Genomic DNA, 27,853 nt, shown 5'->3' on the forward strand with positions numbered 1-27,853 from the left:
TCAGCTGTGTGATGTCTCAAAGTACATTTTGCTTACTTAGCATACATAACTTTTCTTCATCTTTGGAGTTTCTGAAAACATATTCCAAATTGTATTTGCTTACAATTTACACTTTAAAACCACAGTTTAAAAGCCTGTGTTTAAAGTTAATCCTCAGGGCTGGTAAGATGACTCATTTGGTAAAGGTACTAGACACCAGGACTGAGGAGGTGATGGAAGGAGAGAGCCCACTGCCACACGTTGCCTCTCTCTCTAGGTGTACCATGACATAGGTGTACCATGACACATGTGAATGTACCATGCATGCACAATAAATGTAATCATTTGTAGCTAGTACCCATTTTATTTCTATTGAAGATCATGTAAAATTCAACTTTCCAATTTTTGTTTCTATATAAAACATAGCTTTCTCAAAGGTCAGAAATCTACAGGTGAATCCTAAAAGGACAATAGCTCTGTTATTACCGTTTTGAGCATTTTTCCTGCAGGAATAGTATATTCCCATCATAGAAATGCCACGGAGAGCAGTGCTCCTCCTCTGATGGATAAAGTCAGCTCAGATCGAGAAAACCCCTCCAGGCTAGTTAGAAGTCAATGAGATAGCTGTCTTTCAGAGTGCTTTGGAAACTTAAGGACCAATTAATAGAGTCTCAGAATGGAGCAGTGACATTGATGTGACTAAACAAATTGTTCCTAGGTCTCTGCCGTGAACTACACAAAAATTCTGAGTTTACCTTAGATATGTTAAAGCATTTCAGAATGAGAAGTACTATACACACCGTGGTTTTAGGTTTGGGAGCGAATCCTGATTGTGGGCTACTGGATTAAAGCAGATGCTTTACAAAGTAACTTTAAAGTCTTTATCCTGAATTTCAGTAGTCTATAGTGTGTGCAACAGTGTATTGAAAGACGGTACTGTTTCCCGTTCCATACTGAGCTTGTTTTCCCCATTGTAGATGGTGATGCCCAGTCACTTAAGGAGCACCTTATTGATGAGTTGGATTACATACTGCTGCCGACTGAGGGCTGGAATAAACTTGTCAGCTGGTACACACTAATGGAAGGACAGGAGCCAATAGCAAGAAAGGTATATTTGGGAGTAACTGAATATAAATGTGCTTTGTTAAGTAGCTCACGTTTGTAACTCAATGTATTCTGAAGCCTTCTTAACTCATCCTAGGAGAAGAGCCAGAAAAACATTCCTGTACACTGGATACTAATGGCTACTATCGTACATAGAAACTACCTACATTCTCACTGTTCTAAGAGCAATACTCATGATTAACTGGTTAACACAATTAATATCTTTATTTTACAGTTGAGGATGTAAGGAAAAAAAGAGGTGGCCAGTTTTGTATATACACTGCTTTTTTTTCTAAGAGAATTAAAAAAAATAAACTAAAAGGTAAAGAAATGTTTTTTGCAACATAAAATACTCTAAAATGAAAACATAAATTTTTTTCTATCTTTCTAAAAGTTTTACAATTATAGTCTAGAAATACTAAAACATTTTGGATCTAAAATTGGCATTAATCTAGGAGAATACCAAACTTCAAGATAAATAAGCTGACTATATATATCTATTGAATAATTTATTTTGATTTGTGTAATGAGTATAGGTCTATTTGTTTTGCAGTTCTTGGAAAATTGAGTGCCTTGGTGTGTTAAAAATATTTCTTCCTTTAAATTTTTTGATAGTTTCATATGAATGGATAGGCAATGTACTACGAATGTAGTCACCCTGTTACCCTTTTATTCCCCCCCCCAAACTCACTTCCTTTTGGGGGGTTCGAGACAGGGTTTCTCTTTGGCTACAAGAACTAGCTCTTGTAGAACAGACTGGTCTTGAACTCACAGAGATCCTCCTGCCTCTGCCTCCAGAGTGCCAAAACACTTCTTAAAGGAAAGTGTATGTGTGTATTGTGTTTTCTTCCTTATACCTGGAGCACATTGTATGCTACAAGTTTCAGTATGGAACAAGGTCTACCAACAAATTCATTGCTTTTTTAAAATTCTTAGTCCATTAAAAAGGACTTACTGAAATTTGGTTTTTCAAATCTAAGGACATTAAAGTAAGAATCATGGAAAGTTCAAATACTTATAAGAAAAGGTTTGAGAAGTCTGTTAGAAGGTCATACATTTGTACTTAATAAGGTAAGTGCAAATTTTTCAGCATGTAAAGTAATTTTCAAGTGTTAATATACATAAAATTGCCTGGAATCCCTCTTAGAGATGCATCTTCCCTCCACATTAAATGAGTAGGTCTAAGAAACTGCATTTTACTCTACCCTAAGTTACTGATACAACATTGCTTCAAGAAGTAAACATAGTAACAACTATTACAGAGTCTGGTAACTAGCTTTGGATTGTATCATTCTCTGACTACATTGAAGAATCTGTGATACAAAGACAAAAGTAACTCAGTTTTTAAATTTCCTCAATTTTAGTGTCAGGCACTCTGCTTTAAAAACAAGCTAACCAGAAAACAATGGAAATAAGCAAGAGATGTAGTTAGCCAAACTGGACTTATCCAATAGAGATAGACTCCTAAGGAATAGTTAATAATGTAGACTTAGTAGGCTCAAAAAAAATAATAATATTTGGAAAGAGGTGTAAAACTATTAAACAAGATCCCAATGCTCTGAAACTAATAGTAATATACATTACATTTGATTATAATGGGAAAAAGAACTGAAAAGTGAATTTTAAGCCAATTGATGTTAGTAGAAAATGGGCAATGTAGAATTTATACTGAAGAACAGATTGTCTTTAAAAAGTGAAGTTGCGCTTGGTATAGTGACTACATTTAGCATAAGTGCCTATCATTAGACGCTTAGGAGAGACGGGAGTGGGCAGGTAGAGCCGATGCCTGAAGAGGGATAGCTGAAGTTGTTCCCAAGCTGTGAAGGTACCCAATTATAGTCAGGAAACACTGATTCTCACAAATACTATAAACACATAGTCAGAAGTGAACAAGACAAAAAGATACATTGTCCTCAAAAAGAGTAAGTCAAAGAAATGGTTTCCCAGCAGAAACACGGGAAGCCAGGAAGCAGTATAGTATTTTCAGTACACTACAAGAAAATAACTGCCAATCCAGGATTATGACTGAGGGAAGGATCCTTCAAAAAGAAGAAGAAAATAGAAAGACCTAAATTGCTTATCCTCCTGTCTTTTCCTAATGCTAATACCCTAGTTTGAGAATACTGGTGTGTTTGCCTACACCTGGTGTTGACATATTTTAAGATTAGGTTATGGGAGATCCTGCAGTGTATATCTCAGGTATCTCTGTCATGGGGAACTGAACTGTACAGGTGTGTACTCCAGGAATGGGGTTCACCTGGTCAGTGAAGTGGACTATCAGTTCTAAGTGAGTCTTGAAATAACTGAAACTTAGCCCAAAGCTTGACAGAAACTTCATGAGAAATCTCAACCTAGGTCATCATAGCTAAACTGCTCACAGATTTTTGATCCTCAGAAATGTTGTGATGTGTTTGTAGTTAGTGAAGTCTTAATGTAATTCATTATGTATCGGTAGGTTGTACATACTAGTTTAGATACCTGTAGTGCTAGCAAACAGGAGCTATGGTGGCTTCAACTGTACAGTGATCAGAAGGTGTAAAACATGAGTATCAGTAAAAGCCTCAAAGGCCATGAGCAGACTGAGGAGAATTTGGAGGTTGAGGAGGGTACCAATGAAGACTTAAAGGAAAAGTAGGAACGTCTTGGGAACTATAGGAATGTGATCTTTGTTGCAAATGTCTCTACTATAAACAAAGATTTAAAAATGTATCATGAATTCAGTGATTTCCCAAAATGGTGCCTAACATCCACTTGTAGTGCCTATAGTCTGTGTATAAAGATGATAAGCTAAGGGTGGAGTGCTTAAATACAGCAGAGTTTAAAACATGATCTCAGTAATGTTAGAGCCAAAGGTCGGGCTGCTGTATGTCTCACAGAAATATTTTACAAGACCTGTTAGGAGTTAAGGATGCCATTTTCTTCATGATTTTTCCTGATAAATCGATCAAATCCTAGATCATCAGACAAACTCACAAAATGTCAGATGGGGGGAGTTATCTCTCCTGGGGTTAAGCTAGAAATTAATAACCAAGAGACACTTGATCCCCAATTATTTATAGCAGTACAATTTTAAATATTCAAAACCAGAGAAGAGATAAAAATCAAACTTTAAACTAATGTTTAAGCCAGACATGGTTCCTGCTGACATATGCCTATGATCTCAATATTCAGTATTTGGGAGATGGAGATGGGCTACCTTAGATTATGTAGTGAAACTGTTTGCATTTCTGCAAACAAAAGAAAAGGGAATAGGTCAAGTCATTCTTAGGAGGACCTTTACAACTAAATGTAAATATTGGGAGAAATATTTTATTGTATTTTATTTTATTCAAATGTGAATCCCAGTCCCAAAGTTACTGTTGGTAAGAATATTTGATTCCCAGCCTTTTTATTTACTATCAAATAGCTACAAGAAAATCTTATAGAAATTCAGTATATTATTACATTCTTAAACAGTATAACTCTGTGTTAAGAGTGGTAAGGCGCTGGGCGTTGGTGGTGCACGCCTTTAATCCCAGCACTCGGGAGGCAGATGCATGTGGATCTCTGTGAGTTCGAGACCAGCCTGGTCTACCGAGCAAGTTCCAGTACAGGCTCCAAAACAATACAGAGAAGCCCTGTCTCCAAAAAACAAAACAAAACAAAACAAAACAAAACAAAAGGGTGTTAAGGCATCTTAGAACTTAAAAGTTTTGCACTGTGAGTCAAGTTATTAAAATGTGAGATATACAATCTGTAAAACTGTTAGAAAGATTTGCAACAATCATGATTCAGAGAACACCTCTGGGAAAGTAAAGTCATTTGGATTATACAAAGAACTCAAGATAAAATATTTAAAAGCCCTTGGTTGAAACAGTTTTTCCTAAAAGTGAAAGAGGAGTTTGTGATTCCTGTACTGCGTTTGATATGAACCTGCTCGTTCGTGTAAGTCCTTGGAGCCTCCCTTTTGCCATATCTGTCTAATGTATCACATATCAGGCCAGTGCCTATTTTCAGAAACAGTGTTCATGACTGACATCCTACAGTTAACCTTTAGAAGAGCAAAAGGAAATATACTCATTTAAAAGGTGAACCTAATATATAAATATTTTATGTCTTATACTTTATTGCTTTTACATGCTTGACTGCTTTTGTTTATTTTGCTTGTGTGCTGCATAGACTTACTAAGTACCCACTTAAAGGTCAGACAAAGTCATTTTAGAGCGAAACGAATATATCTGTTAGAGGAACAGAGCGGCCATTTTAAAAGACACAGTTTAACATAAATAGTAGTAACAGACCTTGTAGATAGAATTACACAAAGCTTTCTAAGTTTTCTGTGTCAGAGCCCTGTTAAAAAGGTAGGCATCTGTCTGTATGTTTATTCAAAGCTGTACGTGAAAATTGTACAGAGAAAATCAGTGTACAGTAATTTTAATTAAACTCAGATAAATTTATTGTTTATGGCATACCAGAATATTAACAAATTAGAATGCCTTTTTAAACTATTAATGCTTTAAGTTGTTTATAATAGCTCATTATATTTTATTGGGTATCTGGTTTTTCTGAAGCTTTGTTAAAGTTATGTATTACTATGAGCAAGAACTACATTGATAGAATTCATACTAACTTGTTTTTGTTTTTGTTTTTTTAAGGTGGTAGAACAGGGTATGTTTGTAAAGCACTGCAAAGTAGAAGTATATCTCACAGAATTGAAGCTCTGTGAAAATGGAAACATGAACAATGTTGTAACTCGAAGATTTAGCAAAGCTGACACAATAGGTAATGCAAGACCCTGTCAAGTCCTGTCCTGTTTTTCCATACTTAGTTGTGATTCTTGGCTGTCATCTGCTGTGGTGCTAACCTGTTTAGAGCTATATTTGTAGACGTTGGAGAATCCCAGCTTCCATGCATGTGTCATAGCTTCCAGTTGACCGGTGGCTTGTTTCTTACCATGTTTATTAAATGAGTTTAATACTTGTGCCGCTTTTAAGAAAATCAATTTTTAGTATTTGAAAATTTGCATGCCATGTTTATAACAACAAAGTATAAATTTAAGTAGAGCTCTAAGTGAAGCATGTTTAAATGAAACTTGGTCAAGTATGGAGGGGAAAAAGTCAATTAGTATTTCCTTCATCTAGGTAAGTAGCTAAGGCAGCAGGCCTCGTATTTCTATTGCATATTGAGGGCGTTTGCTCATGAGTAAGCTTGAAAAACATAGTCTCTGCTAATTCTCTATAGTTAGTTTTGTATAAATCTTGACAATGATTTGAGAACATTAAAATTTTAATTAGTACATATTAATTATAAATGCTAATAGGTTTAATTGTGAAATGTTCATACAATGACATATTCAGCTCTATTAGCCTGTCTTCTCCTGATACCTTCATTGAATAGTGTTAACAGATATGAACACATTTATCTTCAAATAAAGTATTTATTTAAAAGGTAGTAGTAACAGTGATCTTAATGGAAAATACAAACAAATAGTAGAGAAATCTGACGTGCAGAAGTTACCATGCTGAAGAGATTAGCAAATTGTGAGGTTCTGCACTGTGTAAAGAGCTCCTGACTTGAGCTGGTCACTAAGAGCACTGATTGAAAGTCAATGAAGGGGTGACAGCTGCACTGTAACCATAGTTACAAGGATAAGTATCTAGAAGGCAGCCAGACCAGTTTAGCAAATTAGTAATAATAACTCATCATGTAGGGTCTGTGACCTCTCCTACCACAGGTTCTTTCTTGGCCAGGTTTATAGTACCAAGCATGAATTTCCTTTAAAAATCAGGTCTTAAATAAGATAGGTGTTAGTTACCCACAGCTCAAGATGTTCTTATGCTATTACATTCAAGGGCATATCATGGCTGGGTAAGGCTGTTGGAAACGTCTCTCCCAGCAACCTGCTTATCACCACTAGAGAGCAATAGCTAATTGGACTATAAATAACTATATCTTAATATAATTAGTAATCATAAAATTTCTGTTAAGTTTTAAATTTTCATTTTAACAGAAATATTATAGAAAATATGAGTCCATCAGAAACTTTTTTATAGATATTCATTTTACTTAGAAAACAACCATTAGGAAGTTCTTACATTAAGCACTAAATAAAAATTTATAGAGGATAAATGTAATTTATACAGAATATCTACTTCAGAAACTTTGATCTGACATAGATTTTAACCCATATATATACTTTAAGTATCCTAGTATTTTTTAAGGGTACAGACATTGAATATATGTCTTAATATTGTTAGCGAACTGAATTTTTGGTAACTGGAAATTTCTTATTGTTAATGGATGTTTTCAGACTGCTTGGAATTAGGATAATAAGCGAAAGATGGGTGTGTGTGTGCGTGCGTGCGTGTGTGTGTGTGTTTTGTGGTGATACATTGTTTATGATCTAATAAAGCCACTGGAGATCAAAATGCAAAGCTAGCCACAGCCATAGAGGCCAGACAGTGGTGGCGCACACCTTTAATCCCAGGACTCTGGAAACAGGCAGGCAGATCTCTGTTAATTAAAGGCAACACTGAGCTACACATAATTGATCCAGTCTAAAGTGAAACAGCTCACACAAAAGTGATCTCAGCACTTGGGATCACATGCCTTTAATCCCAGCACTAAGGAGGTGGAGACGGGAGTGATATGGCCGGGCAGAGAGAGGAATATAAGGTGGGAGGAGAAGGAACTCTGGGATTGCAGTCTGAGGGTTGGTGGAAAGCAGTGCAGTCTACATTGTGCTCTGAGGATTCATGGAGACAGGATTACCCATTTTGGTCTGAGCTAGAGGTAAGAGCTACTGGCTGGCTGCTTTGCTTCTCTGATCTTTAGCTTGAACCCTAATATCTGTCTCTTGGTTTTTTATTATTCATAATATAGTGTATTATCCCTTTGATCTTTAAAAAAACTTGATTGAAACTGATTTTTTTAAAAGCTCTATTAAATTGTCTACCCAGAATTAGGAAATTAAATCCCCATCTTTGTGTTTTGCTAGATTAATGAAACACTCTGTTTTCAGCGCACACTACCCACATGGTAGTAAAATGTTAACAGTAGACAGGTTGCAATAGTGTAGAGTATTAGGGCTGAGGTATTTGCCCTTGACTGTGACTCTAAACTGCTGTAATTGGGCACTGAGTGTGCTCTAGTAAGAAATAAAATTCAACTTCATATTTTGAGGATAACCATTAACAATATATTTGTTCTAAGCCTTCTAAAAACTGTTTTCTTAAAATTAATAAACTTGGTTGACAGTCTTAACTAAATATTCCTACCAGAAATGTTTTTCCCAATTTTCTGTTATGTGCATTTTAAAAAATGCTTGTTTACTTCATGAAGTAATAGGGTCAGAGTGATATGTGGAAAAATAAATGCTTGGTCCCTTGAAGTTCATTGCCATTGATTTTTGTCATATACACAGTTCCAGCCACTGGTTCCTATAATTGTCTTTTACCTTCATTACCTTGTTGGTTTTTTATTTGTTTGTTTTTAGAATAGGTTACTGCAAATAGGCAGGACAGCAGGCTAAGGAGCATTGAGAGGAATGACTGCCATCGTCTTTAACTGTTCTTGCCATGTCAGTTAACACACATTGTTTTCTGGCCTCTACTTTGTTCATTCTCCTGGCTCATTGGGCACATTGCACCAGTGCTGAACCCCCCCTCCCCCACCCCACCCCTTCTCAGTCTCTGGTGAGTTCCTCATTGCCAAGTTGAGTGATGATTTAAAAGTCTTCCATTTTCTAAACATAATACACCTTGTCTAGAAACACCCACAATATCCTTGATCTGAAATACCGGTATCTCCATGCTTAGCCCTTGGGCCTCCTTTTTTTTTTCTTCTTCTTCTTTTTTTATTTCTTCAGTTTTCCTGGCTTAAAATATTTTATTACTGTTCATCTGAACACTCTTAATTCCAGTTTCAGCCACCTTATATCTTCATTTGTGTCTAATTATACAGAAAGTTAAACTCTCCTTCCTTGCCCACAAAGCCTTCTCCTTCACGGTCTTCCTATCTCGGTCGTTAATGCCTCCTCTTAACAGTTGTTCAAGTAAAAACTGTGATCGTGTTAGGCCAGTGAGATGGCTCAGCAGGTAAAGTTCTACTTGCAACCATGCCTGACAATCCGAGTTCCATCCCTGGAGCACACATAGTGGAGAACAAGAACCAGCTCATTCAAGCTGTCCTCTGATGCCTATGCCCAGGCATGTGTATGCCTCCTCACACACAGATAAACACACACTGGATAGTGTAACAATTGTCTTTATTTAAAAAGAAACCTGAAATAAAAACAACAGAGTGTTTGGGTTTGCTTTTGCTATCCTACACATAATCCCATAGCATATCTTGGGAATGTGTTCTCATTCTTCAATGTAAGATACTCTTAAACTTATTGCATTGTGATTGATGCCTTTTTATCTTTTAGTTTCTAACTCCTTTCTTTTGCAGTCTTTAGCTCCTCAAATAATCATCTGTCAGCGTTGAAATACATTTCTGGTAGGAATATTTAGTTAAGACTGTCAACCAAGTTTATTAATTTTAAGAAAACAGTTTTTAGAAGGCTTAGAACAAATATATTGTTAATGGTTATCCTCAAAATATGAAGTTGAATTTTATCTCTTACTAGAGCACACTCAGTGCCCAATTACAGCAGTTTAGAGTCACAGTCAAGGGCAAATACCTCAGCCCTAATACTCAACACTATTGCAACCTGTCTACTGTTAACATTTTACTACCATGTGGGTAGTGTGCGCTGAAAACAGAGTGTTTCATTAATCTAGCAAAACACAAAGATGGGGATTTAATTTCCTAATTCTGGGTAGACAATTTAATAGAGCTTTTAAAAAAATCAGTTTCAATCAAGTTTTTCCCAATTTTCTGTTATGTGCATTTTAAAAAATGCTTGTTTACTTCATGAAGTAATAGGGTCAGAGTGATACTGTTTTTCGAGACAGGGTTTCTCTGTGTTACAGCTCTGGCTCTCCTGGAACTCACTTTGTATGTATTTGTTTATTTTACCCTTATTTTTATGAATTTGTAATGTTTAGTCTGGTAAACATTTAGTTCTTTAACTAATATACCTATTTTTTAATGTATTATATTTACATATCTTCCTTTCTTAAATCTTAGATACAATTGAAAAGGAAATAAGAAAAATCTTCAATATTCCAGATGAAAAGGAGACTAGATTGTGGAACAAGTATATGAGTAATACATTTGAGCCGCTGAATAAACCAGATAGCACCATTCAGGATGCTGGCTTATATCAAGGACAGGTATTTTTAGCAATAATTTCTTTTAAGATTTATTCAATTTTATTTTATGTGTATGTATGAGTACCTTCAAGTATGTCTGTGCCATGTACATGCCTGGTGCTGGTGGAGATCAGAAAAAGAGAGTTGGATCACTAGGAAGTGGAACTGGAGTTACAGGTGATTTAAACCGCCTAATTTGGGTGCTGGGAACTGAACATAGGTCCTCTGCAAGAACAAATGTTCTTACTGCTGAGCCATCTCTCCAGCCCAACAAGAATGTTTATTTTAAATGCAGCTTTTTGTATTAAAAAACTTACTGAATATTGCATAGTACATGGTGGGTCTGTCTCTGACTGCCTCTTTCTAACTCTTCTCTATCCTCACTGGTCAATAACTGTAATTTCTAGGTTACTTGTTGAGCTTGGAAACACTCTGTCTCTTAGGGATGTTTTCAGTGAAAACAGCTGATGTAAGATAATAGATCAGCAGACTTCCTATAAAGGATCAAATAGTAGTTTTGTCTCCACTGCCTGTTGTAGACTGTGTCTCCCATTGTAACAGTATAAAAGCAGCCATAGGTCATACACAAAGAAGTAGGTACATCTGCATTACAATAAAACTGATTTTAGCAGAGCTGTAGGCTAAGGGAACCTTGGTTTGCCCATCCCTGTTGGACCTGTCAGTCCCCATTCGATCTTCCCTTTTGGTATAGTCTAAAAACATTAAATATAGTGAGAAATAAGAGTGTTTAATTACAGTTAGCAACTGCATCTATTTTGTAGCCATCTCTTCAATGAATTACTGTTCCTTTCCCAGCCCTTGTCTTTCATCATCAGCACGTCCTGCTGCCTCCAGTTTCTTACATAGTCTTACTTTACTAGAATGTTCATACTAAAATGTAAATCTGAGTCTTTGCCTCTCATAAACCTTTCCTGACTCCATAAGGGTTATGAAATCCAGACCCCTAACCAACATGCGGTCATGGTTTAGCCCTTTGTCTAGTTGTCTCTCTTAGACTATCTTTGTCTTTTGGTTGCCATAGTACTCCTACAGTATCCTTTTTAATGCCTGATGGACCATTCTTCCCATTTCCCTGCATTTATCCAATAAAAAGAATTATTTTATCCATTCAAAGTTTCATATTAGCCATCTCATCACATTAATTTGCCCTTCAAATTTCAGCCCAAAACCATAGCATCTCTTCACATCTGTACTCGTTTTTTCTCAATATCCACTGATCGATCTTAAAGAAGAATGTCTCCCTTAATTTCTGTATTGATTTATTAGTATCTGAAAAATATACTGATACTAAGGCTCATGGGTAGAGTTATGACTGGTGGTTCAGTATGCAGATGACTTTGCTATGCCAGTTTATTTGAAAATTACTAACATCAATAATATAGTTATTTTAAAAAAACTCAGGAACTGAGATAAATTGTTAGTAAATTTTTGCTATATATTAGGTATTATTCTAGGCTATCAAAGACAGCTTGGTGATCTGGAACTAGTCCAGTATTCTGAGTCTTGCTATGCTTGAGGACCTGAGTTTGATCAACAGCATACTTGTAACTCTAGCACTGGAGCGATGGAGACTGGCAAATCCTGAGCTTCTAGTTGAGCCAGCCTCGCGCAATTGGAAGCCTATGTTCCAGTGTGACTCCTATCTCAAAGATTAAGGTGACTCACTACTGAAAGAATGACCCCTGAGGTTGGTTACTGGCTACACGTGGATGCACAACACAAGCTCATCTGTGCTCATACAAGTCGAATCTTTTTTTTTTTTTTTTTTGCTTTTGTTTGTTTTTTGTTTTTCGAGACAGGGTTTCTCTGTGTTACAGCTCTGGCTGTCCTGGAACTCACTTTGTAGACCAGGCTGGCCTAGAACTCACAGAGATCTGCCTGCCTCTACCTCTGAAGTGCTGGGATTAAAGGCGTGAGCCACCACTGCCTGGCTCTAATTAAAATCTTTTAAAGAAAGAAAGAAGTGATGTTCAAACTTGTTTTAGCCATTCTTAAGTGAAACTACAAAATCACTATACACAGTAGAAAAGTTGCCCGTTTGAGATCAAATGATACATAATTAATTTCCTTCACAACTAATCAGCCCCCTTCATTTTCCACTACACACAGACCTCTGCCCTGATTGCCATCTATGGTACTTGCAGTAGGAGCATAATTTGAAATTATGTAGAGTTAATTCATTCAATATTTTAGTGGCCTTGTAAGAAATGGATGTTACTTTCCTCAGACATATGGAAAATGTTGTCTTTGAAAGTTAAAGAATTTGATGTTTTTGGTGATATTCATTTGTCAAATTGAAGATTAGACTTGATTGAGAGAATTAAGCTAGTTTATTAAGATTAAGTATTTGTGAGGATTTGTTTGTTTGGAAGGAGGTGTGTTTCAAAGAATATACATTATAAAATTTTCAAATAAAAAATTGTGTGTTATATGTGTACAGAGACCAGAGGAGAAGACCAGTGTCAGCTTCTCTGCATATACCCTATTCCCTTGATAGTGCTTCTCACTGCACCCAAAGCTCACTGAGTTTCCCAACATTCACTTTTCTCAGCCCAATACCCCACCCCCAGTGCTGGGGTCAGAGGTACATGTAGCATATGTAGCCATGGCCCACCTTCCGGTGTGCATACGGAGGACAGCGAGCACTCTTAGTCACTGAGCCGTCTCCTGCCAGCCCCACCCTTACTGTAGGCTGAAGTGCCCGAACAGAACTGGAGAGGTGGCTCAGTGCTTAAGAGCACCTGCTGCTCTTGCAGAGGACCTGAGTTGGTTCTCAGCACCCACGTGGGTGGCTCACAACCACCTGTAACTCCAGTTCCAGAGGATTCAGACTGCAGGTTCTAGATGCTTGAGCACGTACCAGTATATAGACACAAAACTGTACATGACTTAAAAATAAACAATTTTTTTTTTAGTAAGAGAAATGCAGTACAAAAGTGTTTACCTCTCCATATTGGTGAATTTTCCCTGCCTCCCTTTGATGTGTATAATTTAAATTTTGAGTTTTTCCTAAATTTTAAAAGCAAAACATTGCTCAGAAAATGATCTGAGTAAAAAAAAAATTATTTAACGGAGTGAATTTTATTATTTCTTGTGGCTTATTAATACTATCTGTGGCTGTAAAACATGGAACTTTAAGTAAAAATGCTATTAAATACTGAAATGTTACTGCTAAATGGTAGTGCTTAACTTTGAGGGTTTTTATAGTTGAAATTCCTTGTTTCAAACTAATTTAACTCCTCCAAAAGACCATAATATTTATGTATATGCAGATGTAGTTTATATACATTATGTAGTTGCAAGTTGTAGTAAAGAAAATCTTTTAAGCTATGAATCACTCAATAGATTCTACTTAATAATTCTTTGAAAATATATACTTTCATATTGAGATGATATATGAACTGGTGGGTGCTTGGTGCAGTTAGCTCCCTGAAATCGACAGACACATCAGGTAGCTTTTCTGAGTGTGAAATACATTAGTCAAAGGTAGCTTTAGTGTCAAACATGAATGTTCTTTCAATAAGCTCCATGAATTTTTTTGAATGAGTATTTCAATATCAATTACATTCCTCCAAGGAGTATTACCGTGAGGGTATAGAGTAGCATGCAGAACTGCAACTATAGAGAAGTTAATGAACTAAATATATAGTATGTGTTCATTTGTGGTGTGCTGTGTTCAGTTCGTGTTGTCTTGCATTGCAGTTTCACCGTGAAAATTTAGATTTTTAATTTCTTCTTAGTAATATCACAAATTTCTTTAATGAGTATTTTTAAATTTTTTTTTCCTTACATGACTCATCCTTAGCAGAAAATAGAAGAAAGGCCTCTTCATTGATCTGGAACATGAAAGGAAGGAGTTGGGGATGTGTTAAAAAAAGCATAGCTTTGTCTTGGCATGGACTTTTTATTGACCTAGATGATTTTTGTATATCTGAAACATTGCTACAGCAGAGAACTAGAGTTATTGTAATTTGACTATGGGATTCTTGTAAGTGTGACTATCAGTTATGTACTGAAAGATTTCATAATTTAAGGCTGGCGACATGACTCAGTGGATAAAGGCACTTGCTACCGAGTCTGAATGAGGTCCATGCACACTGTGGAGGGAGAGAAATGATTCCCACAAATTATCCTCTCATCTCCATGTGTGCATCAAGGCATATGCATGTCCATATATCATGTACACAGTACAGATAAATACATAAATGTAATAAAAAACTATTTCTAAAAAAGATTGCAGAATTCACAAAAATAATGTAAATGAATACTAACTTCAAAGCCCTAAACAAATTATAAGTAATCTATAGTTTGGAATTTTTGCCACTGTTTCTCAATAATATTTGCATAATAGTTAAAGCATGATAGAGCCACCGATAGAATATCTGTTAACTGCACAATCCTATGTTACAAGTGTAAATACAATTTTAAAGCATACACTTTAAACTGAAACAACTTACAACTTTCTTAAAGTTATAGAAACTGATTTTTTTTTCCATTTTTTTTCTTCACTATCAATCCTGGGTTTTATGTCAGATCATTTTGTCTTTTGTATCCTTAAATAATCAGGTACTTTAGTTCCTTATCAGCTTATCTCCTAAAGCTGTCTGACTTCATAGCTGTGGACAAACACCCTTTATTGTGTCGTGTTTGCAGGTGTTAGTGATAGAACAAAAAAATGAAGATGGAACGTGGCCAAGGGGTCCTTCTGCTCCTAAGTAAGTGCTCCTCTTGTGGTTTCTTGCATGATGTCGAGACGTGGATCTAGATACTGAAGTCTGAAATTAGAGTACATATATCCTTTAGTTTTATACTTTATTCTTGGGGAAGTTTTCTAAGTTTATACTTAGGTTAATAAGGTACAAATTTAAAACCTTCAAGGTGGAATCACTTTTAGAATAAGTGATATTGTAAATAATTGTTGTGTTGTTTAATATAGTCACATCCTTAAGCATTTTGTTGCATTTTCTTGAAGTATTTTTGTGATGTTTCTGAAGTACACCTGTTAATGAAATGCTGCTTTTATGAAAGACAGTCTGGTGTGAGAGTAGTATCTCTATTATACAAATGTCTTAGAATGTGAGTGAGTCAGCAGACACAGGGTCTGTGTATTAGAATTGCTTTTGATGGTAAATGAAGAGTTGAAAATCTTTTCAAAATGATAAGATCTACACTGCATTATTAAAACACTTAAACCTATTTATATTACAATACATGAACTTCAAACTCTGAGGCATAATACATGTCTGTAATTGTAATGTAGAGACCCTTTATATAACACCAAGGTTCCTTCTGCAAATACTTGTGCTAAGTGATAAATAAGAACTACAGATAGCTTCATATCTACTCAAATTTGGTTGATGCCAAATATGTTGGAGGGAAATTTAATTTTCTATAGCTCTGAATTCACATTCTCTGATGAGAGATTGTAGTTCTGAATTTTGAAAAATTTCAAAATAATAATATGTAATTAAATTATGAATGTATTAGGTGCGGACATGGCAAATTTGTGAAAGCAAACCACTTTGCTGCTTGACTGTGAATTTTTCCAAAGGCAGTGCACCTTCAGTTAGAAGGTGCATGTTTGATCTTACGTGAAGGTTTTTATTGCTGTTATTCTAATTTCTTGTGAGTTCATGCCTAAATGTATTAATTACTTAGAAGTGTGTATTGCTCAATGTCCTTCTTAGTTGGACATAAGACAAGAGTAGACTTTAGGGTGAAGTACAGTTTTAATAGGAAGATATTAAAGCATGTGACTTGAATCATAACAGGTAGAGATTTGGAAATTACAGACTTTTGGTGAATTTTCACTTTAGTGTTTAATCAAGACCACTGTGTTCGTTTTTCTCACTTATGTTTAGATTGCTGTATATTTACTGAATTTTGAAGCAGTTTTTGAAGTAATAAAATGGGCTGAGTTGTACATTCACATATCACGAGTTTAAACTTTGAGAAGCCTTTTCTGTATAAAATTGCTGACTTTACCTGGCTGTTTCCTCTTCCCATTCCTTCTGTTTTTAAAAAACAAGGTATTGCCTAAACTGACCTTGAACTCCTGAGCTCAGGTCATCCTCAGTTTCCCAATTGGTTGGGATCCCATGCTATATACCACATTCAGTCCTAGTCAATTTTCCCCATAATCATTTTGATTTGTTAAAATAGCTAAAGTATTTGTATTATGTCAGAGTAAAAACCAATTTCTCAATGCCTAATACACCACACCCATGTAGTAAATATTGATGAATGAAGGTGTGATACTGGAGGAGCATGGAAGTACTGCCAGAGTATCTACCAGTGTAGTAAGGACGCTAGCAAAAGTAGTTTAAGGACTAGTCAGTGTTTTACTACACCATAATGTGTCTTGTATTGTCAAGTGGCAGTTTTCCAGAATATAAAACATTTGATATTCTCACTTGTGTATGAGAAGATTCCTAGAAAGCTAATGATAAAGAAAATTCTCCTAATTTAAGAAAGCTTATATAGCTAAAATCAGTAGCAGTAAACAATGTATTTCATTGTGCAATTTAAACACACTTCAGTTAAGACAGAAGATAAATTCACTATTGACACATAATATGGAAGGGCCTTGTAACACTAGTGATCAAATAATATACATAAAAATCTAGATGAGAACAGGGCTGGAGAGATCGCTCAGCAGTTAAGAGCACTGATTGTTCTTCCAGAAGTTCTGAGTTCTATTCCCAGCAACCACATGATGGCTTATAACCATCTGTAATGAGATCTAGTGTCCTCTTCTGGGCATACAGGCAGAACGTTGTATACATAATAAATGAATAAATCTTTAAAAAAAAAAAGACATGTTTTAAAAAAAATCTAGATAAGAAGATCACCCCCAAATGGTTGTTCATCTACAAATGATCTGCCCTGAAAACATACATACAGGTGTCATGGAATATATGTATACACATATATGTAATAGCAATTAATGAAAGATAAGGCCATGAATTTAAAGGAAATCAGAAGGTGGTATATGAGAGGGTTTGAAGGAAGGAAAGAGAAGGGAGAAACGTAATTACATGATATCTCAAAAAATCTACATCAGCAAACTGTTGGAAGCTGTGAAAATTGAGCAAATTGGCAGTAGGCCTTTTCTGTACCAAGGGTCAGTGACCCTTTTTTAGTAGGATAACTGATAGAGACCTTCAGTTTTGTCGATCGCGTGATCTGCAGCTTTGCTGATAGGGCATGCAAGCAGCCTTGGCATTGTTAGCACAGAGGTATAATTGTATTGCAGTAAAGTTTTAGTTATAAAAAAGCAAAAAGGATACATTTGTTTTATGAGCCATATGTCTGTGAGCTCTGGTAGATACTAGTACTAAACTGTATAGAAAATAAAACAACAAAAACCTAAATAAGAACGCATAGATGTATTTGGTAGATAACTGAGAAATTAGTACAATGCTAAGTAAAAGACCTCTAATGTCACACTAGCAAGAAAAAAAAAGTCAATGGCTTGTGACAAATGAGTGAGCTCAGAAAGACATATCTAACTCAGGATGTGACGTATGATAGTGTGCTGCCACCTGGCAGTTAGGTTGTTCAAACATCTGGATATTGTTCTCTATGGAGAATAATCTGCAGTACAATACTTTGGATTTAGAGTGAATGCATTTATTAGACCTGTAGCAGGCAAGAGTAAAAGAACAAACAGCAGGTAAGTAACATCATCAAATTGTACATAATGGCATCCAGCAGAAATGAGTAGGGAAACTAACTGTTCTGAAACAGCCTATTGGAGTTGGCTTTAGAGAGAGAGGCTTTCAGACGGGGGGCAAAGCATGTCTGTGGATGCGTTTTCCAGGTTTTTATTCCCACCACATGCATCTTTATGCCAGAGGTCACAATCGTAACCTCTATTGGAAATGCTTTACCTTTCAGTTATTCTCAGAAGTGCAATGTTTTCACTACCCTTAGCTGTTTGCCTTTCTCCTTTGTCACTGTTACAGAGGCAGAGGGCCAGCCTGACAAGGGGTCTCCCTACTCCCAAAGATTGGTTTCAACAAACTCATATGATGCTGTGCAAATTTAGTTTATAATGTAAATGAGCAGTTGGGTTTGGTTTGGTTTTGTAGTTTTTGTTTGGGTTTTTTTTTTTTAGTAGTGCCTTAGGATTTCTATTGGTCTGATAAACATCATGAACAAAAGCAACTTGAGGAGGAACTCAAAGGAAGAGGTAGGAATGGAAGAAGAAGCAATGGAGAGATACTATTCACACAAGTCCCACAAGGCTTGTTCAGCCTTCACACTTGTGTTGTCTGGGACCACCTGCTAAGGGATGCCCCGCCCTCAGTAAACAGGGCCTGCCCACATCAGTCATGAATGCAATACCTATTTGCCTGTAGGCAAGTTTTACCAGGCCCATTTGGATCATATCAGGGCCACTTAAAGAAATGTTAAATATTATAAATATTAAAAGCCGGGCATTGGTGGCGCCCGCCTTTAACCGCAGCACTCGGGAGGCAGAGGCAGGCGGTTTCTGTGAGTTCGAGGCCGGCCTGGTCTACAGAGTGAGTTCCAGGACAACCTCCAAACAATACAGAGAAACCCTGTCTTTAAAAAAAAGTTACAAATATTAAGGAGTAAAGTTAATTTTACTTAAAACATTTAAATATTTTTTAACTAACATGGAAAGTAACCTAAAATCTGTTAGAAATCTCAGAATCTAACAGCCACTCAAAAGCTATTTAATTAAATTTTCATGCTAAATATCAACAATTTGATGTTTTAACTCATACACATTATATATGTACGTGTGTGTGTGTATATATATATATGTATGTATATATAATGTTCTGTGCTTATTGCTTTAGAACTCAAATGTATGATCCAGTTTTGGGTATCCATTTTCTTACACTTCACAAACAGTCTTTTCCAGTTTTACCTTTAAAAGGTTTTCGTCTAAATTTTGCATTACTTTTGTCTGCTTTGCAAAGATACAACTATTAGGGACTTGTCCAAATTGATCCTAAGTGATTAGAAATGCATGAATAGCCAAGGCTATGTTAACTTTCAAATAAGAAATTTTCAGGTAAAATAATTGAGGAAGCCTTGGGAGTTCCCAAAAAGAAGAGAAAACTACATCAATAAGTTAACTCTTAACAAAGACAGAAAGAAAATGGAAGTTAATGCTTCCGTTTCCTTATTCCTCACATCTTAAGCTCTGGGTGTGACTGACTATATTGCACTGCTGTATTTTTTTTTGCTGTTGTTTCATTTGGGTATAATAACTTAAAGCATTTTGAAATAATTACAATTATATAACAAGAAAACTAAATTGATTTTCTAGAATAGTATAAATGCCCTTTTGTGAAGATAACATTAGAATTTAATTCATTCATTTTCATTATTACTAAATAATGCTGGTAAAAGGGCGTGTGAGAAGATACTTGTGATTCTGTGAACATGTAAATATCAGAGGAATATATTGTTAGCCGGTTAAAGCATGTGTGACTGAAAAATAAACCATGCCAATAGTTCTATGTTGTGACTGATTTGCCTGCATGTTCATGTATGGATCACATGTGCTGGTACCTGCAGAGGTTAGAAGAGGTCATTGGATTCCCTTGCTACACAAGTTATGCATGATTGTGAACCCTCGTGTAGGTGTTAGGAACTGAGCCTGGGCCCTGCAAGACTAACAAGTGCTCTAACTGCTGAGCTGGCATTCCGTGCCAATAATTCTTTCTCTTGCATTGTTTCCTGCTCTTTGTGGTTCTATGACTAACAACTCTAAATCAACAGCTAAAACTTTAAAGCATAACTGAACCCAGAACTCCTTACAGAATTCTGCAGGGAAAGAAGCTTCCCGAGTCATACAATTGCCTGTCATTTTTTTGTTTCTGTTTTCCTACAACTGTATCAAGCACTTCTTTAGAACTCTTTTATAGAATAAGCACCATTTTTTTTTTTAGCCAGAAGGGTAGATAACTAGTGCATAGACTTAACTGGGTTAAAAGTAAGGACCTATTAGGAAACTTATCACACAACATACTGTTTTATTTTATTGCATTGAATTGTACTTTGCATTTTCCTTATTCTTCATATAGTTTGCATAAAGAAACAACTGTGGAATGGCTTTTGCTTAGACTTCTAATGTGTAAGATGAGGGAACAACCAAACCAGAAATGTAGTGGATATAATTTCATAAAAGAAGCCAGAGTTTAAGCATGATAAGAACTGTGGAGATGGATAACAAATTATCTTAAACTCTTTTGTGTGCCTACTGCCCTTCTGGGATAATAGGAGACACACAACAAAAATGTTTCTGAATAGAAGCAGTCACAAAGTAAAAGTATTTAATATTTGAAGAGATTCATGTTTTCGTTTAAGAACTTGTTTTAGAATAATTGGTAGAAATTTAGAGTTTATGATTGTTCTTAGTTTTTGTTTTGCTAACTTTTGTCATTTGATGTCATAAAGTTAGGATCGTTTCACTTTGTTAAACTTAGCTACATTTTAGTGGCTCAGTATGTGGTGTTAGATTTTAATGTTAAATAGTTAATTTAATGAAATAAGGTGACAAGTTCTATTTTCCTTTTGAAGGAAGAAGGTCAACTTTGTACTGAGTTGCATACATTTAATTGAAACATATTGGACATAAAATGAAGACACTACAAACATTGGAATGTTGAATGAGTTTATTCAAACCACTTAAGCTAAATTGACATCTTACCTTTCTGATTTTTTTTTTAAAAGAGAAGACTATACTGCCTTGTTCCTATCCTATACTAACCAAAATTAGTTTACTGCTAGGTAAATGGCTTGATCTCTAGTCAAGCAATGTATAGTATTTCAAATATTTCCCTTTTCTGTAGAAAATGAAGAGTGTAATTTTCAAATTAGTTTGTAAGTGAGAACTAAGTATCACTGGTCACCTTCAGGGAACTAGTTGTCTTACAAATAATGTGGCAGTAACTCTAAATTTTAGCTAAAATGAGCTGAAATATAGTTCAGAAGTCTAAATCAGAATACATGTGCTATATTCATTTACCAGTAATTCTTTATGTATAGTGTACATCCATCACTCTTGCTCTAATTCCCTTGGCATTTAAGGAAAACATTTACCTAAGGTTTTGTATCAATGCATCCTAGATTTTCATTGCTGTTTCTTTTATTAATTCCTCTTTCCTGTGCATATATTAGGAACTAATTTATTTCTGTTTCCTTTCTAATGTCATCTCATGAACCTAAGAAAATCTACCACATTAAAAACCAAAACATCGATTTCCTCAAGGCCTCTTTGAATATTTTCTTTCTTGCTTTCTTGTTTCCATTGCCATCACCCCCTGCCTGCTCTCTAGACATTGCGCTTTTTCAGTCCTTAGTACCATTCACAAGTTAATCGCCACCTTATTTCTCTGGGGAGAATAATTCACATGTAGTGTATGAGAGCCTCTGGCCTCACTTGAGTTCATGCAGCAGCTGTGCTTATGCCTTAAATACACTGATAACCCAGGGTAGAAACATCTTCTTTCGTACATAGTAGGCACCCAAAGTCAGGAGACAGTTCACAGACGCTGTATTAATACCAGCTTCCCCTTAACGCAAGCCTTGTTAATAAAACGTCTCTATTAAAGCTTCTCACTGCATCTAAATCCCCACTGGATTGCAAACCAGCTTGACGTTAGAACTGTATCTTCTTATACTCTCAGACTTACTAAAACCCAAGTATATAGCAATCATTTGATGAATGTTGAACACTTGAACTTCATAGAAATTAGTGTCAAAATACACATAAACGCCATGATATTTTATTCCTTTTTAATATAACCGTAAGTTCAGTTACTCCTCAATAGTAAAAGCTCTCGACAGGCAGGAAGTGTATGTGTAAGTATATGTCTCTGCTTAATTAAATGAAGTATCCCTTTATCTCCACACTTTTGACTGAAATTAAAATAGAAGGGATTTCTGAAAAATTGTGCTGAATCAAGTTTTGAAAAAATAATATATTCAATCCATTGCTACAACTCAAATCCCCCTATTTAATTCTTACAGTGGCTGACATAGTGGTGTGCACCTTCAGCCTAGAACTCGGGAACCAGAGACAGGTGGAGGCTCCATATTGAGGCAGCCTATCTCAAAAAGAAACAAAAACCTTAGTTGTCAAAAGGCAAAGAGTTTTTCTACTAGTGTCTGAAAAGTACTAGGTAGAGACCAACAGCATTTGGGCTTTTAAGTGTGTCCTCGGCTCTGTGTGCTCTTAAAACTTCACTGACTATATTTTCTACTTTAGCTTGGTGCAGTAAGATGCTGCCTGTGGAGGGCGCCTGTTGGAAACACTAGAGTCAGTGAACCCATCAATATGCAGTGGTCAGGGAGAAAAAGAACCTTGTTCACAAAAAAAAAAGGCACTTTTTACTAGTATTTATGTTTGAACTTTGAAAGTCAAGTTTTTCTTGTATTTAAGAAATTTTATTGTCCAGTACTTATTTCACATAACATCTGTGTTAAAAACCCATCCATCCCTCACTTAGGGTCTTGTTTAGAATTTTCTGTGACTGAGTCAGAACAGTGCAGCTTTCACAGCCCCCACCAGATATTCCACAGGAAATGCAACATTTACAGAACTCAAGAAAATCCACTCTTTCAGACACCTTTATGGACTATAAGGGTTTCTTGTAATAGATTGATTTTTCTGTCTGCCTTTATATACATTTACTAAAACCCAGTCATGTCAGAGATTCCCATGCCACAAAGAGTCTGAGTTAATGAAATGTGTATCATATAATCTATATGTTCTTCAGGTTTTCCAGAGATACTTTTGGCCAAATACTGTTTCTTGGGATTATGTTTAGATTTTCTTTCATTGTTCTTTCCCCTGCTGACTTCAAGACCTACAAATGGCTAACATTCTCTGAGCCCTATGTCAGTACTGTGTGTAAAATGCTCTGGTGCCTTCTAGGAAGTAAAGTAGCCTCGTTCCATTAAACGTATAGAAATTGATTGTAAAATGTCAGTAATTGTCACCCTGAAGAATGGAACTAGTAGATTTATAAGAATAAGTTTTATAATTTCAAAAATTTTATTGGAAACAGATCCCTTTTGTAACACTGTACTTCAAAGGAAAAATATATTGAAAATTGAAAACTAAATGATATATAATTATTTTGGCCATAAAGTCTGTTTTCCAGCATTCCTTTACTACAAACATTGTCACCTGTTTCATTTCTTTATTTCATAATTTTGTAATTCTTCATTTTTTATCTAATTTGACATTTTCATATTTTTAAAGGTCCCCAGGTGCATCCAATTTTTCAGCTTTACCAAAGATCTCTCCATCTCTATCAAACAATTATAACAACATCAACAGCAGAAAGTAAGCACTGGATCTTAAAAACTTTCTTTAATTGGTTGGCCCTGTGACGGTTTCAAAAAAATCTTTTATCTAAAATTTAGGACAGAAGTCTTCATGAGTCGAAATTTGCTTTCTCTTAAATCACTGGTCAGCTCTTTCAAAAGTCATTTCACAAGAAATAAGACACATTTTAAAGACTACTTGATTTATACCACAGGATAGTATATAATAGTTGGCTGAACAATAAAAAGAACTTTCAGAATTTTATAGCCTCGATTTTGACTCCAATTATTGACATTTTTCTAGGACTTTGTCACAACTCAAGCTTAGAGGGCGAATATAAATCTCATTGTCATCTTGGTCTGATAATCACCCATAATAAAACATTGTGTCAGTCATTCTTAGCTGGAGAGCGGGTATACAGAAAAATCAACTTTTCTAAATATTTCCTGTTCCTCATAATATGATATTTAGAATTATGTAGTTTGTGAAAATATGTGCTTAGTTGCTGTTTTTAAAAAGATTATCCTATAACATCTGACTATGGGCACACTGCCTTGAAGACTGCATTTTTTTTGTGGAGTCAATTCATTCCTTCCTCCTTAAGTGGGGTTTCAGGGATTGAAGTCAGTTTACCAGGCTTATATGCCAAGCATTTGACCTGCTTGAGCCATCTCACTGACCAAGTATGCCATTTTTATCTTAGTGAACAACAACAAAAAAAGAAAACCGTTTCAGTTGTCATTGTACAACCAGTGTATGAGAACTTTACCCGAATCGTACATTATCTGCATTTATTAGTGGGTATGATATGAACCCTGTGATTATGTGATAACCTTCACAGTGCATGTTACTTCACCTCACAAATGGCATCTGATTTATAAATTTGAAAACACTAAAATAGTTTGTGAAAAATCATAAATCGAGCTGTAATTACATTTATGGGTTTAATTTTCCTGTTAAAATCCCTGTGTTTTGTAGGAACTTGGATTTTAATTAGATGATAATAGCTAATTTTAAAGGGAAAAATAATGGCAAAGGTAGTTGTATAACATACTACAGTAATAATACAAAATGTAAATAGCATATTTTTATTAGACAACCCAGAACGTCTCTATATGTAAAAGAATTTGATGTCCTCACAAAGCATTCTAAGCAATGAAAAATGTTTAAGTTATCAAAGAAATACCATCTAAAAGATTGCATAGCTTTCTGGATGGTTTTTCTTTAGAACTTTCAATCCAAGATTATATTATCAAGCATTTAAAAGAAGGTAATGAATTGAAAAAAAAAAAAGAAAAAGCACTAAAAAAAAGATATCTATCAGGTTCAAAAAGGTTAGAGATTTCCTGAAACAGAAAACTAAATAATATAACTTGGTAATAAAAGAAATTGAGTTTAAATATTTTACATGTCAAGCTTCTCACTAATTAGTTTTGTAAGTTACAACCATAAAAAATTAAATTATGATATCTATTGTCAGGCTTTCTTCTGAGTAGCTGTAATAGTGACACACTTTTTAGCAATAAGTTTCCCAGTTCACATCAAGCAAGGTTAAAACATCTTCATTTCATGATTCATAAAAATTATATACACAGTATAATAATACTATGCTGTAGATGTAATAGTTAAGCGTGGAAGGTGTGAATATCCAGGTGTTATATTTCTTTCTCTTCGACATGAAAACGCATACCAGCAGGAAGAGTCTCTAGAGAAAGAAATATTTTCTAACCCAGTTTGTGTTTTACATGTATTTTAATTCATCAAAATTACTTTTTGGAGGGGATAAGTTTTATGTTTGTACCAGTTGCAGATGGCTCCCACATCTACTATAAAATAAGTGAATTATGTCTAAGTGGGATTGACTGTAGACAGTATTTTGACTAGAGTCATTATGTTGGTATATGTGGTTTCTTGTTCTTCTATTTTTGTCTTATTTTCTCCCTTCATGTAATAAAAATGTCCTAGTGCACTCTAGTCTCTGAACAGTCTGAAAAAAAGAAACTCATAAAGGGAACTGGAGGTTATTTTAGGGGCTGTAATAGGAACTACCCCCCGAGGAACTCCACTATGGTTGTTCTTTAAAAGCTTGAAAGTAAGTCATACGTATGACTTACCTTTCTGAGTAATGAACAGAATTTAGGGATTTTTGTTTTGTTTTAATTTTAAGCCTGAATTTGGATTTAAGTAACTTTTACATAAGGTTTATTTCTTCAATTTCATTTGACTTGTGGAAATAAGTAGTAACCAAGACTTGAAATGGAAATAGTTGCATCTCTCTACATAATGTAGTTTTAAACTTTGTGTATGTGGAAGTAGTCTACAGTATTAAATTGTATATTAAAATCTGTAAGTATACTGCAGATTTAATTATATAGTAAAAACAGTAGATCCACAGGATTATGTGAGACATATTTACAAGTCCAAGATTAAAATTATTATGTACTGATACATTACTAAGTGATTTAATTTCATTTCCAGAAATAACAGTACTATTGCAAGTGTGATAAAGTATACTTACAATTATTTATATTTAACAGAGTGTTTTTATTTAAAAATTGTGAAAAGTCTGTTTTTGGAATATAGTTATTTACCCTGTATAGTAATGTTACTTCTTAGCTCATGAAATATTTTGGCCTCAATTACAATTTATAAACATTTTTAAATATGACAATTCTTTAACTGTTAGTGGTTTCATTACTTTTATTTTTCTGCCTTATTGTATTTGTTGATATTACTTACTAACATTGCTATTAAAGATATTTTAGAGCCTCCAAAGTCACAGAGGAAACCCTGTCTCAGAAACCCTCCCTCCCCCACCAAAAAAAAAGAGATATTTTAGTGATCTGTTGTCTCGGTTTTAATTTGTCTCAGTCTGTTTGGAAATTAAAATGATGCCCCGTATGAGATTAAGTCATAGCAGCAACTGTAGATATGTTGTCCTCTTGAACTTGCCATCTCTTTTCACTAAATAACCTAGGTGAGCAGGTGGTCATTAACTGCAAAGTGAGCATGGTTAATTATGTATTCATGATGCCAGGCATCAATACTAACTGAAAAGTCATTGGAAAGTTAAATAAAAAATTCAGATGTTGGTGCTGGAGAGATGGCTCAGAGGTTAAGAACAGTGACAGCTCTTTCATAGGTTCTGAGTTCAATTCCCAGCAACCACATGGTGACTCCCAACTATCTGTAATGAGATCTGGTGCCCTCTTCTGGAGTGCAGGCATGCATGGAGGCAGAATGTTGTATGCATAATAAGTAAGTAAATCTTAAAAAGAAAGAATCACAGGATTTTCTTTTTAAAATAAATTCAGATGTATAAAACGTTTCATTTCACATACCACTATTAAAGAGGATTTACAGTACAGTACAAACACAGTACAGTATTAAAATTCCTACTAATCCTTTTGTGAATTTAATCTTTCAGAGTAGTATTTAAAGATGATGGCTGCAAAAAGAGAAGCAGAAGCTTCCGGGGGCCTAGGAAAACTTTTCAGGTTCCCATGTGTTCTGTCGAGTGTACAGACAGCTGCTAGATTCTGTACTTGCCATGACAAGCCTTCATGTGCAATGTCAAGTGCATAGTATGGGATGTAATAACCAGTAGAGAGAGTTGAATAGTTTTGCTTTTATTATTCATTGATTCATTACCATCATTGTGCATATGGGCTGTCTGAATCTTTGGGTAAGCATTATACCGATCCCATCATTTAAACCAAAGCATAGACACCTCTTAAAAGGTTCAGATTTTAAAAAAAACTGCTTTGCACATAAGGTTTTCCCATTTCAGGGTCAGTAAAAAGTCTAGCACTTAAAAACAATCCGTTTTACTTTTAGCATGAGACCTTGATTCTCATTCATGTTCATCCTCATGAATTCAAAAGCGTTCCAGCATCTATTTGTAAGGAAAGGCAGCTGAATATGTGCTTCTGGGATAAGCATGAAAATGTGCTTTAATTGGTGCCTTAAGTGCATGCGTGTGCGTGTGTACAGGCATGCACATGAACACTCACAGGTGTGTAGTAAGGGTGCTTTGCTCTTTTGCTCTATCTGCTTAAATTTCACAGTCAAGCCGTGTCTGGTTGTTTTTTCCTCTCATGTAGAAATGTCTAAAAAGAAATACAGGCCTTTTTAAAAACTGTATAGGGATCTTGATTTGAATTACAATCTGAGTGATAATACATTAAATTCCCAG

General features: G+C 35.3%; 1 protein-coding gene across 4 annotated transcripts in view; it reads left to right on the plus strand.

Moving 5' to 3' along the window:
- Nucleotides 1-27,853, plus strand: part of Usp15 (ubiquitin specific peptidase 15) — an 84,148-nt gene that overhangs the window by 20,376 nt on the left and 35,919 nt on the right. For 3 of the 4 annotated variants that reach the window (XM_040754781.1, XM_040754782.1, XM_040754785.1), the window contains exons 3-7: nucleotides 957-1,087; nucleotides 5,718-5,844; nucleotides 10,195-10,340; nucleotides 14,994-15,055; nucleotides 23,593-23,676. In XM_040754781.1, the coding sequence (XP_040610715.1) occupies nucleotides 957-1,087; nucleotides 5,718-5,844; nucleotides 10,195-10,340; nucleotides 14,994-15,055; nucleotides 23,593-23,676 (550 nt within the window). The remainder of the gene's footprint in view (nucleotides 1-956; nucleotides 1,088-5,717; nucleotides 5,845-10,194; nucleotides 10,341-14,993; nucleotides 15,056-23,592; nucleotides 23,677-27,853) is intronic. The other variant, XM_040754783.1, reaches the window with a different exon arrangement.

This window comes from Mesocricetus auratus, unplaced genomic scaffold (assembly GCF_017639785.1).
Source record: "Mesocricetus auratus isolate SY011 unplaced genomic scaffold, BCM_Maur_2.0 Super-Scaffold_100011, whole genome shotgun sequence".
NCBI lineage: Eukaryota > Metazoa > Chordata > Mammalia > Rodentia > Cricetidae > Mesocricetus > Mesocricetus auratus.